This window comes from Prionailurus viverrinus, chromosome D1 (genome assembly GCF_022837055.1).
Source record: "Prionailurus viverrinus isolate Anna chromosome D1, UM_Priviv_1.0, whole genome shotgun sequence".
In the NCBI taxonomy this organism is placed as follows: Eukaryota; Metazoa; Chordata; class Mammalia; order Carnivora; family Felidae; genus Prionailurus; species Prionailurus viverrinus.
The window spans coordinates 105,109,300-105,124,629 of NC_062570.1; the positions used below are offsets into that span (position 1 = coordinate 105,109,300).

A 15,330-nucleotide genomic window follows, 5' to 3' on the forward strand; every position below is an offset into this window, starting at 1 on the left:
CAGATTTTCTTTTGGCCACTTGTAAGCAGAGACCATCAGAGGAAAGGAATTCTAGAAAATGTAGTTCTGAGCCTTAGGTGGAAGCTAGTAGGACCAAGTTGGGTATAAATAATTCAGCGAATTGCTCTCTATGTAATTATTACAACAACAACACAGTAAAACAGACAGAAAATATGAATCCCCATTTTACCAATGAAAAAAGCAAAACTAATGATAGAGTCTATGTGACTCCACTGAGTCACATAGAAAGCAAATGCAAGGATTCAAATTCAGAGCCTTCTGACCCCAAAATGCTACTTAGTATTGACATGTTAGTGGCCCCATTTTTCTGGGGAAAGAGCATTCCTTCCCTTTACCACTAATGGAATAGTTAATGTTTTAATGCTATGGGAAGTTTCCATGCATGCGTAAAGTTGTACCAATGAAATGAATAAATTTCTGGTACACCCTGTCATCTTTCTAACAAGTTTTAGGAAATGATAGAAGGTTTCAGCACAAGCTACTCATGGAAGACATTATATAATTCTTATATTTAAACGTGTAAAATGAAACTTCAATAATTTCTGAATTATATTTTCCATTACTAAAATATTTTTAACATTGTAATAAAAGTACTTCCATGTGAAATCACCAGTATATATCATTGTCTAGTAGTAAGTTCATTAATGGGATATATTTTCTCATAATTCACCTAATGGGATCACTAGATTATGATTGACAAAATCTAAGTAAAATTTGACACTCCTTTTGCCCTATGAAGTCAACTTGAGATCCACATGGTTCCATTTCCAATGCATGTGTTGTTTTACTGAACAGAGACTTCTTGCCTTCTCCATCTCTGTAATACAGAAAATTGAATTATTTTTGGAATGATTTTCTCAATGGTCCCACCAAAGAATTAATATGATATTCCTCATGTTACAGCATTCCAGAATTCTTTTACTCTTTAAGTTTATATATAAAAATAATGACTTGGCATATTAATAAATGTGATTTTTGTTTCCAGTTTCTCTTCTCAGGAGTCTTTGCAGTATTAACAGAGAGGATGCGTTCAACATTCTTGGTAAGTCAGAATACTTGTAGCAACTATAGAGATAACAGTTTTATTTGCCAGAAGAAGGAGAGTCAGTAAGCAGGTAACATTGTCTCTGAGTCACTTGAGAAGGAACAAAGCTGGAGACATCACACCTCTGATATCAGACTATGCTACAAAACTATAGTAATAAAAACTGTATGGCACTGGCATAAAATAGGACAGACCAACAGAACAGAATCCAGAGCCTGGAATTAAATCCCTGCGTTTATAGTCAACCAATATTCAACAAGGAAGTCAAGAATACCCAATGGGGAAAGGATAGTCGTTTCAACAAATGGTACTGGAAAACCAAATAAACAATACGCAAAATGATAAAATTGGATCCTCATCTTACACCGCTGTTATTTATTTTAAAAACATACTTTACATATAGACAGGTTTAAGTAGAAGTTGGAATAACAATATTTGTTGTGAACACCAACCAAAAGAAAGCTTTATTAATATTATACAAACTAGGCTTTAAAGCAAAAGTTATCAGATTTTTATTAGAAAGGGACACTGCATAATACTAAAAGGTTTAGTTCAACATAATATATAATAATCCTAAATATTTACCTTTTTTTTTAATTTTTTTTTTCAACGTTTATTTATTTTTGGGACAGAGAGAGACAGAGCATGAACGGGGGAGGGGCAGAGAGAGAGGGAGACACAGAATCGGAAACAGGCTCCAGGCTCTGAGCCATCAGCCCAGAGCCCGACGCGGGGCTCGAACTCATGGACCGCGAGATCGTGACCTGGCTGAAGTCGGACGCTTTAACCGACTGTGCCACCCAGGCGCCCCAATATTTACCTCTTTAAAAAAATTTTTTTAATCTTTATTTATTTTTGAGAGAGAGACAGAGTGTGAGCAGGGGAGTATCAGAGAGAGAGGGAGACACAGAATCCAAAGCAGTCTCCAAGCCCTAAGCTGTCAGCACAGAGCCTGATGCGGGACTCGAACTCACAAACCATGAGATCATGACCTGAGCCAAAGTTGGATGCTCAACTGACTGAGCCACCCAGGTGCCCCATAAATATTTACCTATTAAGGTAGCTTTAAAATAAGCAAAAAAAATTTTTTGACAAAATAAGAGAGAAAGAGAAATCTACAATCATATTTGGAGAAGCTATGTGACTTTCTACCAGAGAATAGAAAAAGAAGAAAAATACCTCCCAACCCATTATGAAGACAATATATCATTGATTCTAAAACTCTACCTGGATCTTATAAGGAAAGAAAATTACAGACTAAAATCCCTCATGACCATAGATGTAAAAATCCTAAAAATATATATTAGCAAATAAAATATAGAATATTGAAAAATACAAATAGAAAGGATAATATAGTGAAAAATGCAAATAGAAAGGATCATACATCATGACTAATTCCAGAAATACAAGGTTAGATTAACATTTGAAAATAAATCAATGTGATCTACCACATTAAAAACATAAAAATCAAGTGATCAACTCAATGAATGAATAAAAAAACAAAAGGTATCTGTCAAAAGAGAGAGGGAGAAATAATATCATGCTTAATAGTGAAAACTGAAAATTTTAATACTTCCCCTAATGCTTTATCTTTTAACAAGAGAAGCATATAGGCTATCATCATATATCTTCGGTATTTTATTTAAGGTGTCCTATCCATTGCTATAAGGCAAAGAAAAAGGAAGTATATGATATTGGAAAGAAGAAAAAATATTTCTGGATGACAAAGTTTAAGAAATAAATGAATTTTATATCTTCGATATATAAAAACCAAATAAGTTATCTTTCTATATGCTTGCAGAAACCAGTGGATAAACAAATGTTAAAATACCATTTACATTAATATTAAAACTGTTAAGACTCATAGAAACAAATATATCAACATATGTGCAAGATTTCTACTCTAAAAAAGACACAAGAAAACAATGTAATGGCATCTTTAAAGCACTGGGGGGAAAAACTGTCAACTAGAATTCCATACCTACTGAAAATATCCCCTTAGTATCAATGGTGAAATCAATTCATTTTCATATAAGAAAAAGCTGAGAAATGTTTCTATTATCAGATCTGCAATACCAAAGGAAATTAACGTTCTTCAGGCTGAAGGGAAGTGGTGGCAGATGGAAACTTGGACACACAAGACGAAATAAAGAACACCAGAAATTATAAATATATAGTAGGTTAGTGCACTATTGCTGCTGTAATAAATTACCACAACCTTATTGACTTAAAACAACATAAATTTATTATCTTAGAGTTTTAGAGATCAAAAGTCTCAAAATCAGAATGTTGACAGAACTGTTTTCCTTCTGGAGGCTATTGGGAAGATTTTGTACCTTGCCTTTTTTTAGCTTCTAGAGGCTGCCACATTCCTCGGCTGGAGCCACACCATTCTAATCTCTTATCCTCTGTCTCATAAACACATTGTCTTTTCTTTGTTGTCCTCTTTCCTCCCTCTTACAAGGACCCTTGTTACTACATTAGGCCAAACCAGATATTTGAGGATAACCTTATCTCAAGGCCTTTAACTTAATCACATCTATACATTCCCCTTTGCCTCATATTTACATAGTCACAGTTTCTGGGGATTATGACATCTATTATAGAGCTATTATTTAGCCTACCACATATAGGTAAAGATAAAATATTGTGTTTTTTATTTCTTAATATCTTTACTGACTACTAAAAACAAAAAAAATGTACCCCTAAATAGCCAAAAGCAATCTTGAGAAAGAAGAACAAAGCTGGAGGCATCGTGGTCTCTAATTTCAAACTATATTACAAAGCTATAGTAATCAAAACAGTATGATAAATGGCATAAAAACAGACGCATAAATCAATGGAACAGAACAGAAATCCCAGAAATAAACCCATGCATATATGGTCACCTAATTTATGATAAAGGAGCCAAGAATATAAAATGGGAAAGGGCAGTCTCTTCAATAAATGGTGTGAAGAAAACTAGACAGCCAGGGCACCTGGGTGGCTCAATCAGTTGAGCATTGACTTTTGGTTTCAGCTCAGGTCATGATCCCACGGTTCATTAGTTTGAACCCCACATCGGGCTGTGTGCTGACAGTGCGGAGCCTGCTTTGGATTCTCTCTCTCTCCCTCTCTCTCTCTGCCCCTGCTGTGTGCTCTCTCTCTCTCTCACACACACACAAAATAAATAAACTTTTTAAAAAATTTTAAAGAAAACTGGACAGCCACAATGCAAAGGAATGGAACTAGACTACTATCTCACACCATACAAAAAATTAATTCAAATGGATTAAAGACTTGAATGCAAGACCTGAAGACAAAATTCCTAGAAGAAAACATAGGCCATAAGCTCCTTGACATTGGTCTTGACAATGATTTTTTTTTTGGACTTGACACCAAAGACAAAGGCAACAAAAGCAAAAATAAGCAAATGGGACTGCATCACATTAGGAACTTCTGCACAGCAAAGGAAACCATCAACAAAGTGAAAAGCCAACCTACTGAATGGGAGAAAATAGTTACAAATCATATATCAGATAAGGAGTTAATATCCAAAATATATAAAGATCAAGCACAAAGCAATAGCAAAAAAAGCCAAACCAGTTTAAAGTTGGGTAGAGAATTGAAATAGACATTTTTAAAAAGTTTTTCTTTAAATTCCAGTTAGTTAACATATAGTGTAATATTAGTTTCCAGTGTAAAATATAGTGATTTGATGCTTCCATAAACACCCAGTAATCATCACAGCAAACATACTCGTTAATCCTCATCACCTATTTTACCCATCCCCCCTACCCACCTCCCCTCTGGTGACCATCACTTTGTTCTCTATAGTTAGGAGTCTGTTTCTTGGTTTGCCTCTGTCTTTTTTTTCCCCTTTGCTCATTTGTTTTGTTTCTTAAGTTCCACATATGAGTGAAATCATATGGTATTTGTCTTTTACTGATTACTTCTTTCACTCAGCATAATACTCTCTAGCTCCATCCACACCCTTGCAAATGGCAAGATTTCATTCCTTTTTATGGCTGAGTAATATTCCATTGCATATATATACCACATCTTCTTTGGACACTTGGGCTATTTCCATAATTTGGCTATTATAGATAATGCTGGTATAAACATCAGGGGTACATGTCTCCCTTTGTATTAGTATTTTTGTATCCTTTGGGTAAATAGCTAGTAGTACAATTGCTGGATCATAGAGTAGTTCTATTTTTAACTTTTTAAGGAAACTCCATACTGTTTTTCAGAGTGGCTGTACCAGTTTGCATTCTCACCAACAGTGCAAAAGGGTTCTGCTTTCCCCACATTCTCACTAGCACCTGTTGTTTTCAAAGAAAACATACAGAAGGCCAACAGGTACACGAAAAGATGCTCAAATCACTAAACACCAGGGGAGTGCCTATCAAAACCATAATATCACACCTGTTAGAATGGCTACAATAAAAAAAAAAAGGAAATAAGTTTTGGAGAGGATGTGGAGAAAAGAGAACCCTCGTGCACTGTTGGTGGGAATGAATTGGTGCAGTCGCTATGGAAAACAATATGACAGATTCTGAAAAAGTTAAGACTAGAACTACCATGTGATCCACCAATTCCATTTCCAGGGATTTATCTGAAGAAAACAAAAATACTAACTTGAAAAGATATATGCATCCCTATGTTCATTGCAGCATTATTTACAATAGCCAAGATACAAGAACAACACACACACACATACACAATGGAATATGACTCACTCATAAAAAAGTATGAATTTTTGCCTTTTCCAACAACATGGACGGACTTTGAGGGCATTATGCTAAATGAACTAAGTCATATGGAGAAAGATAAATACAGTGCAATCTCAGCCTAGAAAAATCTAAATTTACATATATACATGAATATTCTACAAAAAGTCTAAAATTTCTAAAAATCTAAAAAAAACAAACAAACAAACCTTTATACAACTAGAGAACAGATTGGTGGTTGCCAGAAGTGGAGGGTGGGGGTGGGCAAAATGAGTGAAGGGAGTCAAAATGTGTCTACTTCCAATTATAAAATAAATAATCATAGGGATGTAATACACAACATGGCAACTGATATTGTTAATAATACTGCATTGCATATTAGAAAGCTGCTAAAAGAATAAATCTTTTTTTAAGTTTTTATTTATTTATTTTTGAGAGAAAGAAAGAGAGAGAGAGGGGAGAGAGAGAGCACGCACAAGCAAGAGAGGGTCAGAGAGAGGGGGACAGATGATCTGAAGCAGGCTCTGTGCACACAGCAAAGAGCCCGATGTGGGGCTTGAACTCACGAACCATGAGATCATGACCTGAGCCAAAGTCCAACGCTTAACCGACTGCACCACCCAGGTGCCCCAAAGAATAAATCTTAAAAGTTCTCATCACTAGGATGAAAAATTTTTTTAACTATGTATGATGATGGATGTTAACTAGACTTATTGTGGTGATCATTTTGTAATATATACAAATATCAAATCATTATGTTGTACACCTGAAAGCAATATAATCATGCATGTCAATTATATACCTCACTTTAAAAATTAACATTATATTTTCAATTTTATAACATGTGTGAGTAAAATATTTTACAAAAGTAACACAAAAGTAAATAGAATTAAAATACCATAAATGTGTTATGTTTTACAAGGAGTGGGACAATATTAATTCTGAGTGATATATTAAGGATACATATAGTAGAACCTAGACTATACAATAATACAAAACTATGCAGTTAAAAAGCCCATTAAGGAGGGGCGCCTGGGTGGCTCAGTTGGTTGAGTGTCAGACTTCGCCTCAGATCATGATCATAGCTCATGGGTTGGCGCCCTGCATCAGGCTCTGTGCTACAGCTCAGAGCCTGGAGCCTGCTTTGGATTCTGTGTGTCTCCCTCTCTCTGCCCCTCCCCCACTCCGGCTTCCCCCCTCTCAAAAATAAATAAAGATTAAAAAAATTAATAAAAATAAAAAAATTTCCCATTAAGGAAACAAAAGCTTAAAAAATATTTTAACCCAGGGGTGCCTGGGTGGCTCAGTCGGTTAAGCATCTGACTCTTGATTTCGGCTCAGGTCATGGTCTTGTGGTGTTTCGTAAGCTCGAGCCCTGCATTGGGCTCTGCGCTCGCGTCATAGAGCCTGCTTGGGATTCACTCTCTCCCTCTCTCTGTCCCTACCCCACTCGTACCATCTCTGTCTCTCTCAAATGAGTAAAATAAAAACCTTAAAAACAATATTTTAACTCAAAGCAGAGAAAGAAAAACAAAAAAAAAAATAGAACAACCCAAATATATCAATAATCATATCACATGTAAATAGACAAACACTCCAGTTAAAATTCCAATATCCTGAGACTAGCCAAACAAGTAATGCCCACTAGAAGTAATAGAATATCAAAAAATATACATGAAAAGATGGACATGCGTAAGCATAAGGAAGCTCATGTGTTATAATCATTAAGAACCAATAAATATGAAGACATACCATGTGACTACCAATAGAGACATTTCAGTGTAATAAAGTGTTAATTCATCAGGAATACATAACTAACACAAATGTGTAGGTATCTAATATTAGAAGTTTAAGATAAATGAAGCAAAAACAAAAGAAATAAAAGGAGAAGTAGAAAAATCCACAATCATAATAGATTTTGACATGTCTCTCTAAGTAATTGAAAGAACAGGTGAACAAAAACCAGGAGTAGAAAATTGAAACATTTGACTTAGTTAATCTTTGTAAAACACTACACAGAGAAAGACTCTAGAATACATACTCTTTTAAACTGCACATAGAAAGTTCACCAAGATACAGCATACACTGAAACAGAAAATAATAACAAATTTCACATGACTGCACGAAATATTATAGAATAGGTTTATTATTCTTACTATAGGCAACCTACTGATGGAACAGAAATAACTTGAAATAGAATTAAATTAAAATGAAAGCAAATTAAATTAAAAATTAATCATTGTATATCCAAGAAATAATCCAAATATTTGGAAATTACACAATACAGTTAATAAATAACACATGAATAAAAAAATCACAAAAAAACTAGAAAATATTTTGAGCTGAATGACAGAAACACTACATATCAATATTTTTGAGATAAAACAATGCTTGAAGGAAATTTACAGCTTTTAAAAGTGTATAGTAGAAGAAATGAAGGGTTTAAAGTCCAATTATCTGAATTTCCAACTTAAAAACTAGAAAAGAAAGAGAATATTTAATACAAAGTAAGTGGAGGGCATGAAGCAATAAAGATAAGAGCAGGTGCCAATAAAATAGAAGACAGATACACAAGAAACTAGCAAAGCTGAAAATTTGTTCTTTGAAAAGATTAATAAAATTGATAAACCTCTGGTAAGATTGATCAAGAAACAATAAGATAAAACATAAATTACTGTATCAAGAATTAAAGATGAAATATCAGTACAGATACTAGAGACAGTAAAGAAATAACATGGAAATGCTATAAACGACATTATACTAATAAACTGTGAAAAACACAACTTACCAAAAGGACAAGAAGAAATAGAAAATTAAATATCCCTGTATTTGTTAAAGGAATTGCATTAATCATTAAAGATCTTTCCATGAAGAAAATTCTAGGCACACATGTTAAGTAATAAATCTATCAAAGATTTAATGAACAAATGATATCACATGGTACACAAAATATTTCAGAAAACAAAGGAGAAGGAACATTTTCCAATGGAATTTTTGGAATCCAACATAATCCTGACACCAAAAATTAGCAAGGACCTTAAAAGAAAAAGAAAAATAGAAGATCACTGCCCATAATGAATGCTGATGTCAAAATACTTAAAATATCATAAATCATATTCAGTGATATATTTTTTAAATCATAATGCAGTAGAATTTATTCCAGGAATGCAAGCTTGGTTCAACGTTCGAAAAACAATCAGTGTGATTCAATATATTAGGGTAATTAAAGAAATGAAGAAAAAGCATTTGAAATTTTTTTTTACAAGGATCTTATCAAAATAGTAAAAGTGAATGTCCTCAACCCACTAAAGGGCACCTACAAAAAATTCTATAGCTAATATTATACTTAATGGTAAAAACCTGTTTTTCCCTTGGATCTGAATGTTGCCAGTAATTACTGTTTCACCAAATTTATATAATATTGTACAGGAGTTCTTGTCTAGTGCAGTTAAGTCAGGAAGAAGGAATAAAAACCATCAAGTTTAAAAAGTTAATGGTAATACCTGCTTTATTCATAGACATTCCTATACATCCTAAGAAGTCTACAAAAAAAAATATTCAACTAATTAGAATTTATCAACATTGAGGAATACAAATTCACATTAAGAAGTCCACTGTATTTCTGTGTATTGGAGATGAAATTTGTAAAAACACCTTTACAATTGCACTCAAAAATAAAACACTTAGAAATTATTTTCCCTAGGGGCACCTGAGTGGCTCAACCAGTTAAGCATCCAACTCTTGATTTCGGTTCATGATCTCATGGTTCATGGGCATGAGTCCCATATCGGGCTCTGAGCCGACAGCATGGAGCCTGCTTGGGATCCTCTCTCTCTGTCCCTTCCCCACACACTTCCCCCCCCTCAAAATAAATAAACTTAAAAAACAAGAATTTATCCCTAAGTGTCAATGAAATATTTCCAAAACCTTTGCATAGACCACTACAAAACATCACAGAGAGAAACTGAACAGTATCTAAATAAATGGGTATGTTCATGGATGGAAAAACAAACACTTTTAAGATGTCAGTTTTCCTTCAAATGATTTTATAGATCCAATACAATCCCAGTCAAAGTCCTAAAAGGATTTTTTTCTCATTGTTGATAAGTTGATTTCAAAATCTATGTGGAAATAATCAAAAAGAAAGAAAGTGTAAAACTAATAATACTTGGTTTTAAGAGTTAATGAACATTTTATTTTAATGTAATTATCTCTAAGGGGAATTTATTCCAAAAGAATAAATTAAGATCAGTGTACAACAGTGAACAGCATATAGATAAACGTATGATTTGGGGCTCCTGGGTGGCTCAGGCAGTTAAGCATCCGACTTCAGCTCAGGTCATGATCTCGCAGTCCGTGAGTTCGAGCCCCGCGTCGGGCTGTGTGCTGACAGCTCAGAGCCTGGAGCCTGTTTCAGATTCTGTGTCTCCCTCTCTCTCTGCCCCTCCCCCGTTCATGCTCTGTCTCTCTCTGTCTCGAAAATAAATAAACGTTAAAAAAAAAAAAAGATAGAATTCCACTGATGCAAATGATTACAAGGAAATAAGTATAAGACAAGGACATCCTCCAAAAGTATCATAGGGCTTATCTCTCCTCTGACTTCATCTATGGACAAAGTGTGATTATGCAGCAACATTTACATATGCATTGTCCTGAGTACATAGCCTAACAAGATGTGGCCTGAAAACAATGGCACTTTGAGGGATGTAATTAATTCCCCACTATCTTCAAGATAAAATCCTATCTATCTAGATGACACCTATCTCTCCAGCAAAATTCCCCATGACTCCCCTTCTAGCACTGTTAAATGAACCATGGCAAACTCCTGGAACATTAGCTCTCTGGTCATCTGTGCCTGTGTGGCACTGAAAATTTGGTTCTATTGTTAACATTTTTTCCATCTTATTCACATCTGATAGGCACTTGTTCACCTTCCTCACCAGTCTTCCTTGAGAGCAGGACCACTTCTTTTCTGCCTCTTTATCTAACAACACAGAGGACAGTTTACATGATACAGAATTGGCATTCAACAATTAGTTGTCAGAGAAGGAATAAATATATGCACGCTACATCAAAAGTTTTATTTTCTCCCAAATTGTTCAGTTATTGGGACAAATCTGCAGTTCTGACAGTCCTTTTGATGGCCTTTACTATTCTGGAAAGATCAGGATTTGTATAAATCTTCTACTTGAATGTACCTGGCAGTGATGTATATGGATAACTTCCGGTGACTGGTGACTCGCTTCTTTCTATTCCAGATGTCCTATACTATGGCAGTGAACATCGTAAGTGCCTGCGCTGCCGTGATTGGTCTGCTTATACTATCATTTGAGTTTATAATATACAGTTTGACTACACAAGCTCCTATTTGGCCCGAGGTAAATACCAGGTTTCTATGAGAATTTCGTCAGAGATTTAGAGTTACACTTAAATTCTTTGGTGCGCGATCGAAGTAGTTAAGTATTAGGCAGGATATGGCAGTGACCTTTATCATTAGTGTACTCTGATGTGTGCTTTCTGCTACAAATGTGGTTCAAACTACAGGTTACCTTTCTAAATCTAGGATCACCCCAAACCTCAAGTAAGCAAATGGAATGTATTCTAAATATTAATAGATGTGTTTTGAGTGGTTTGGCATTATATTCAATTCTGGTATTGAATTAGTATTGTATTCAAAACTGGTATTATATACCAATTCTGGTATACAATAGGCCCACCTAGTATTTTCATAATGGGCAGCTCAGTTCTTCCTAGGTACCTCATCTCGGAAGCCAGTTTTCCCAGACCTTAAATGATCAAGTGTATTCTAGCAAGATTTGATCTTCAAAGAAGGAAATAACATCCTTATGTACTTGTGACACCCAGGGACCCAGGGATTTATGCTCGCCAGGGATGTGATCTTCAGACAGAATAAAGTCGAACGCTATAAATGGATGTGATTTGGAATGTTATGTGTAATCAGTTCTGTATACACACGACTATATGGATCTTTCTGAACTTCCTGCTTCGTGTCTGTCAATCTTCCTGTCAGCAGGTCTGAGTCTGTTTTAAGTGTGTCTATGTTTGTGTTTCACTATGTGTGTATAGCTGTGTTTCTATCCACGTGGGACTGTGGACATTTGTGCATTTAACCATATATGTTTGTTCATGTGGGGGGGAGAAGAAGCTATGATGGCAAGGAGATAGGAATCAGTGCTAAGCAAGTTGGGTGGGAGTTAAAACCATAAGTTCTAAAACCTTCTCTGTGGATTCCTGTCTTTCTGTTCTATCCTATCTGCCCAGAGCTTGACAGAGGTCAAAAGAGATGGGCTTTTGACCAAAACCTAGAAACCAGCTTTCCTGATTTGAGCCTACCAGATGTTGCCTGTTTCTAAATTTTTAGCCTAATACATCAAGCTCTCTTTACTTCAAAATCTCAAACTCTTAGTTAATTAGCTAGCTCCAAAGCACATACATTGGTTTGCATTTTGATGAATTTTTCTTATTTCTACATAGCTTTGAAAGTGATTTTACAGCAAGTGGGATTGTAAACTTCCTCAGGGAATGATTTATGTCTCTGACTCAATTACAGAAATAAGCTAAGAAATGTTGGGGCGTCTGGGTGGCCCAATCAGTTAAGCGACTGACTCTTGATTTTGGCTCAGGTCATGATCTCATGGTTTGTAGGTTTGAGCCCTGTGTCAATGCAAAGCCTGCTTGGGATTCTCTGTCTCCCTCTCTCTCTGCCTCTACCCTACTCATGCTCTCTCTCTCTTGAAAATAAATAAACATTAAAAAAAAAGAAAAGAAATGTTAATCTACTTACTCATGGTCAGAGCTCTTTACTTGCAGAACATTCATTCTAATAAAAAATTGTCTAAATTCCAAGTTATTTCACTACACAAAATTGAGCCCTAACAGAAATCAGTTAAATGACACATCAGAGAAACATCTTCTGGCTGCAGGGAATGCTAATATTTTATGACACATACCCTGAAGGATACCTTAAAGTAAAACCTTGAATAAACATAAGCCTCCAGATATTGCTTCAGATTATATTTACACAATAGGAATGTCTCGTTTTACTGGGTTGGAGTGCAATTATAATCTTGATTCTTTCATTTTTCCAATTTATCTCTCGAACCACCAATGCTTATATAAGCAAGAAATCCAAGGTCTTCTTCCCCATTGACCATCTCAAATTATTCAAGAACATTGACAGCCAAAGATTCAGTATGGACTCCAAACCTCTAGTTGAGTAGTAGTAGACTACCTCAGTGATCTACCAACATGCCCATAATTTCACATGTCATGGATTCAGTTGCTATCAAATGGTGTCAGTATTGAAAACTGGTGTCAATAGCCCAAGGTGGCCTTGTCACAAAGTGCTTTGGGCCCTTCTGGCCTGCAACTATCCAAGTGTCCTACAAGGATATGGGTCTACTGGGGTTTATAGTCAGAGGCACAATCCCAGGAGGAAACCAGCTACCCATAGGACACAAAAGCCCTTCTGTTGAGTCTAGTCATAAACCCAAACCTTTTTTTCCCCTCCACTGTAAGCTCCTCTTTAGGGCCCTTTCCTAAAACAGGCCTAATTCTAAACATCTTTCCATTAAATAAGTTCTGTAACACCGAACTTCAAGAGTGTTCCAAGTCCATCTTCTCTAGAGGTCCACTGGCTTCAGTGAAAATTTGCTGACCTTACCCAAAACCACACACAGGAAAACATAATCGATAATTCTCTTTATCCGTTTGGCAGAAAACTGTCAGCTTATGCTCATCCTCAATAATTCTGAGTTATCACTATGATCAAGAAAATATATATAAATAACCACAGTTTGGGGGGCTGAGGATATATTGAGTAGTTTTTCTCTTAGTTTTTTATCTTCTTGCAATTAATTGTACAATGCTTTGATTATTTTAAAAGTGTTAACGTATAAATATCTGTAAGGAATGTACATTTTATTTTTGGAAACAGAGAAGTGGTAAAATCCTTTCAGAATATCTGTTTTTATTCACCATCTTGGAGTTGTTTACAGCGTGCACAGTGGCCCATTGGATATACAAAGCTAAACATCTCAGATAATAAAGATGTGGTAAGTATCCCCTTTCTCCCTTGGTGAATTAGAAGATACTGGCTTCCATTATGAACCTGTTTGAAGAACTGAACTAAAGTTTTAATAAGATTTTAGTGTCGTCTCTAAGATGTGTTAAAGGTAGCTGAAAACACACTGTACTAATGTGCACTGAACAGGTTTCTACACAACTGAGGGACGATAATTTGCCCTAGACAAAGATGTTTTGTATTACATAATTTTTTTATGTTCACACCTCGTAAGAGAACAGGATAGAAGATAGATGATTTTCTGGCTTGAGTCTGCTTAAGTCAATAGATATTTCACTGGAAACAAACAAAAAGAACTTTTTGGAGGTTATAAGCAGGTCCAGGGATATGGGAATACTGAAGTCTTATACCTTTAATTTTCAAAGTTTGAGAAAACGTGTTGAATAGCAAAGTGTAGACTCTGGCATTTTCAGAAACCACAATTTTACAGTAACTGAGAAGTTGGAAGAGATGGTAAAATCCATTTTCCTACTTCCTCCACATCTACTACTTCATGTCTAAAGACAAACTTTATCTCCAACTGACCTCAACATCACAGAATCAGAGAACTTTGGTAAAAGATACATCTGCCCTTTCCTCCCCAGTTCCCCTATCAGAGGCCCAGGTTTAAGGATCACTGAATCAGAAGAACAACTCAGAAGGAATGCAACGTTAATGTGGAGGAAAGAGGGGTTTATCTATGTATTCTAGACCAGATACATAGGGAGATTTAGGAAATGATCATTAAGAATCAGAATGCCTAGGGGCGCCTGGGTGGCTCAGTCGGTTAAGCGACCGATTTCTGCTCAGGTCATGATCTTGCTGTTCATGAGTTCAAGCCCCACATCAGGCTCTATGCTGGCAGCTCAGAGCCTGGAGCCTGCTTCATATTCTGTTTCTCTCTCTCTCTGTCCCTCCCCTGCTCATGCTCTGCCTCTCTCAAAAATAAATAAACACTAACAAAAAAAAAAAAAAAAAAAAAAAAAAAAAAAGAATCAGAATGCCTAGAACCCCGGGGGTCTTGGAGCAGAAGTAGGAAAAAAGAGTTGAGAGAAAAGGGGAAGGGAGATACTTACAGATCTTGTTTTCAAATATTTCTGGTTCTAAGCCTTCATATGTACTTGGATGAAGCCATTGATACCCAGATAATATTTTCTTCCACCTCAAGCATCTGCTAAGTAAGGATAGGCATTGAAACATTCATACTAAAGTACAAATCACTGAGATCAAATCAACCATTGCTCTGATAGGAGAATGGAAATGCAAATTGCCAAATAATGTGAAAAAAATGAAGGAGCCCAAGGAAACCTTTCATCTAAGCTATGAGATGAGGTAAGAATGATATGGGTAAATCTCAGCTTTGAAAGCTATACCCAAGACTATTAGGTTTCATTCCTATCAGAAGTGTCATGTGTGGAATGTATGATTATGGAAATTATGGAACACCAAAATATGGGAAAACATCCTCA

At 35.6% G+C, this 15,330-nt stretch overlaps 1 protein-coding gene across 18 annotated transcripts in view; it reads left to right on the forward strand.

Annotated features, from left to right (window-relative positions):
• The window catches only part of LOC125176953 (membrane-spanning 4-domains subfamily A member 14-like), a 30,842-nt gene that overhangs the window by 14,316 nt on the left and 1,196 nt on the right, over positions 1-15,330 (forward strand). For 10 of the 18 annotated variants that reach the window (XM_047878912.1, XM_047878914.1, XM_047878908.1 and 7 more), the window contains 3 exons: positions 1,007-1,063; positions 11,037-11,156; positions 13,797-13,853. In XM_047878912.1, coding sequence (XP_047734868.1) covers positions 1,007-1,063; positions 11,037-11,156; positions 13,797-13,853 — 234 coding nt within the window. Of the gene's footprint in view, positions 1-1,006; positions 1,064-11,036; positions 11,157-13,735; positions 13,854-15,111; positions 15,194-15,330 lie in introns of all 18 variants that reach the window. The other 8 variants (XM_047878917.1, XM_047878918.1, XR_007156434.1 and 5 more) reach the window with 7 other exon arrangements.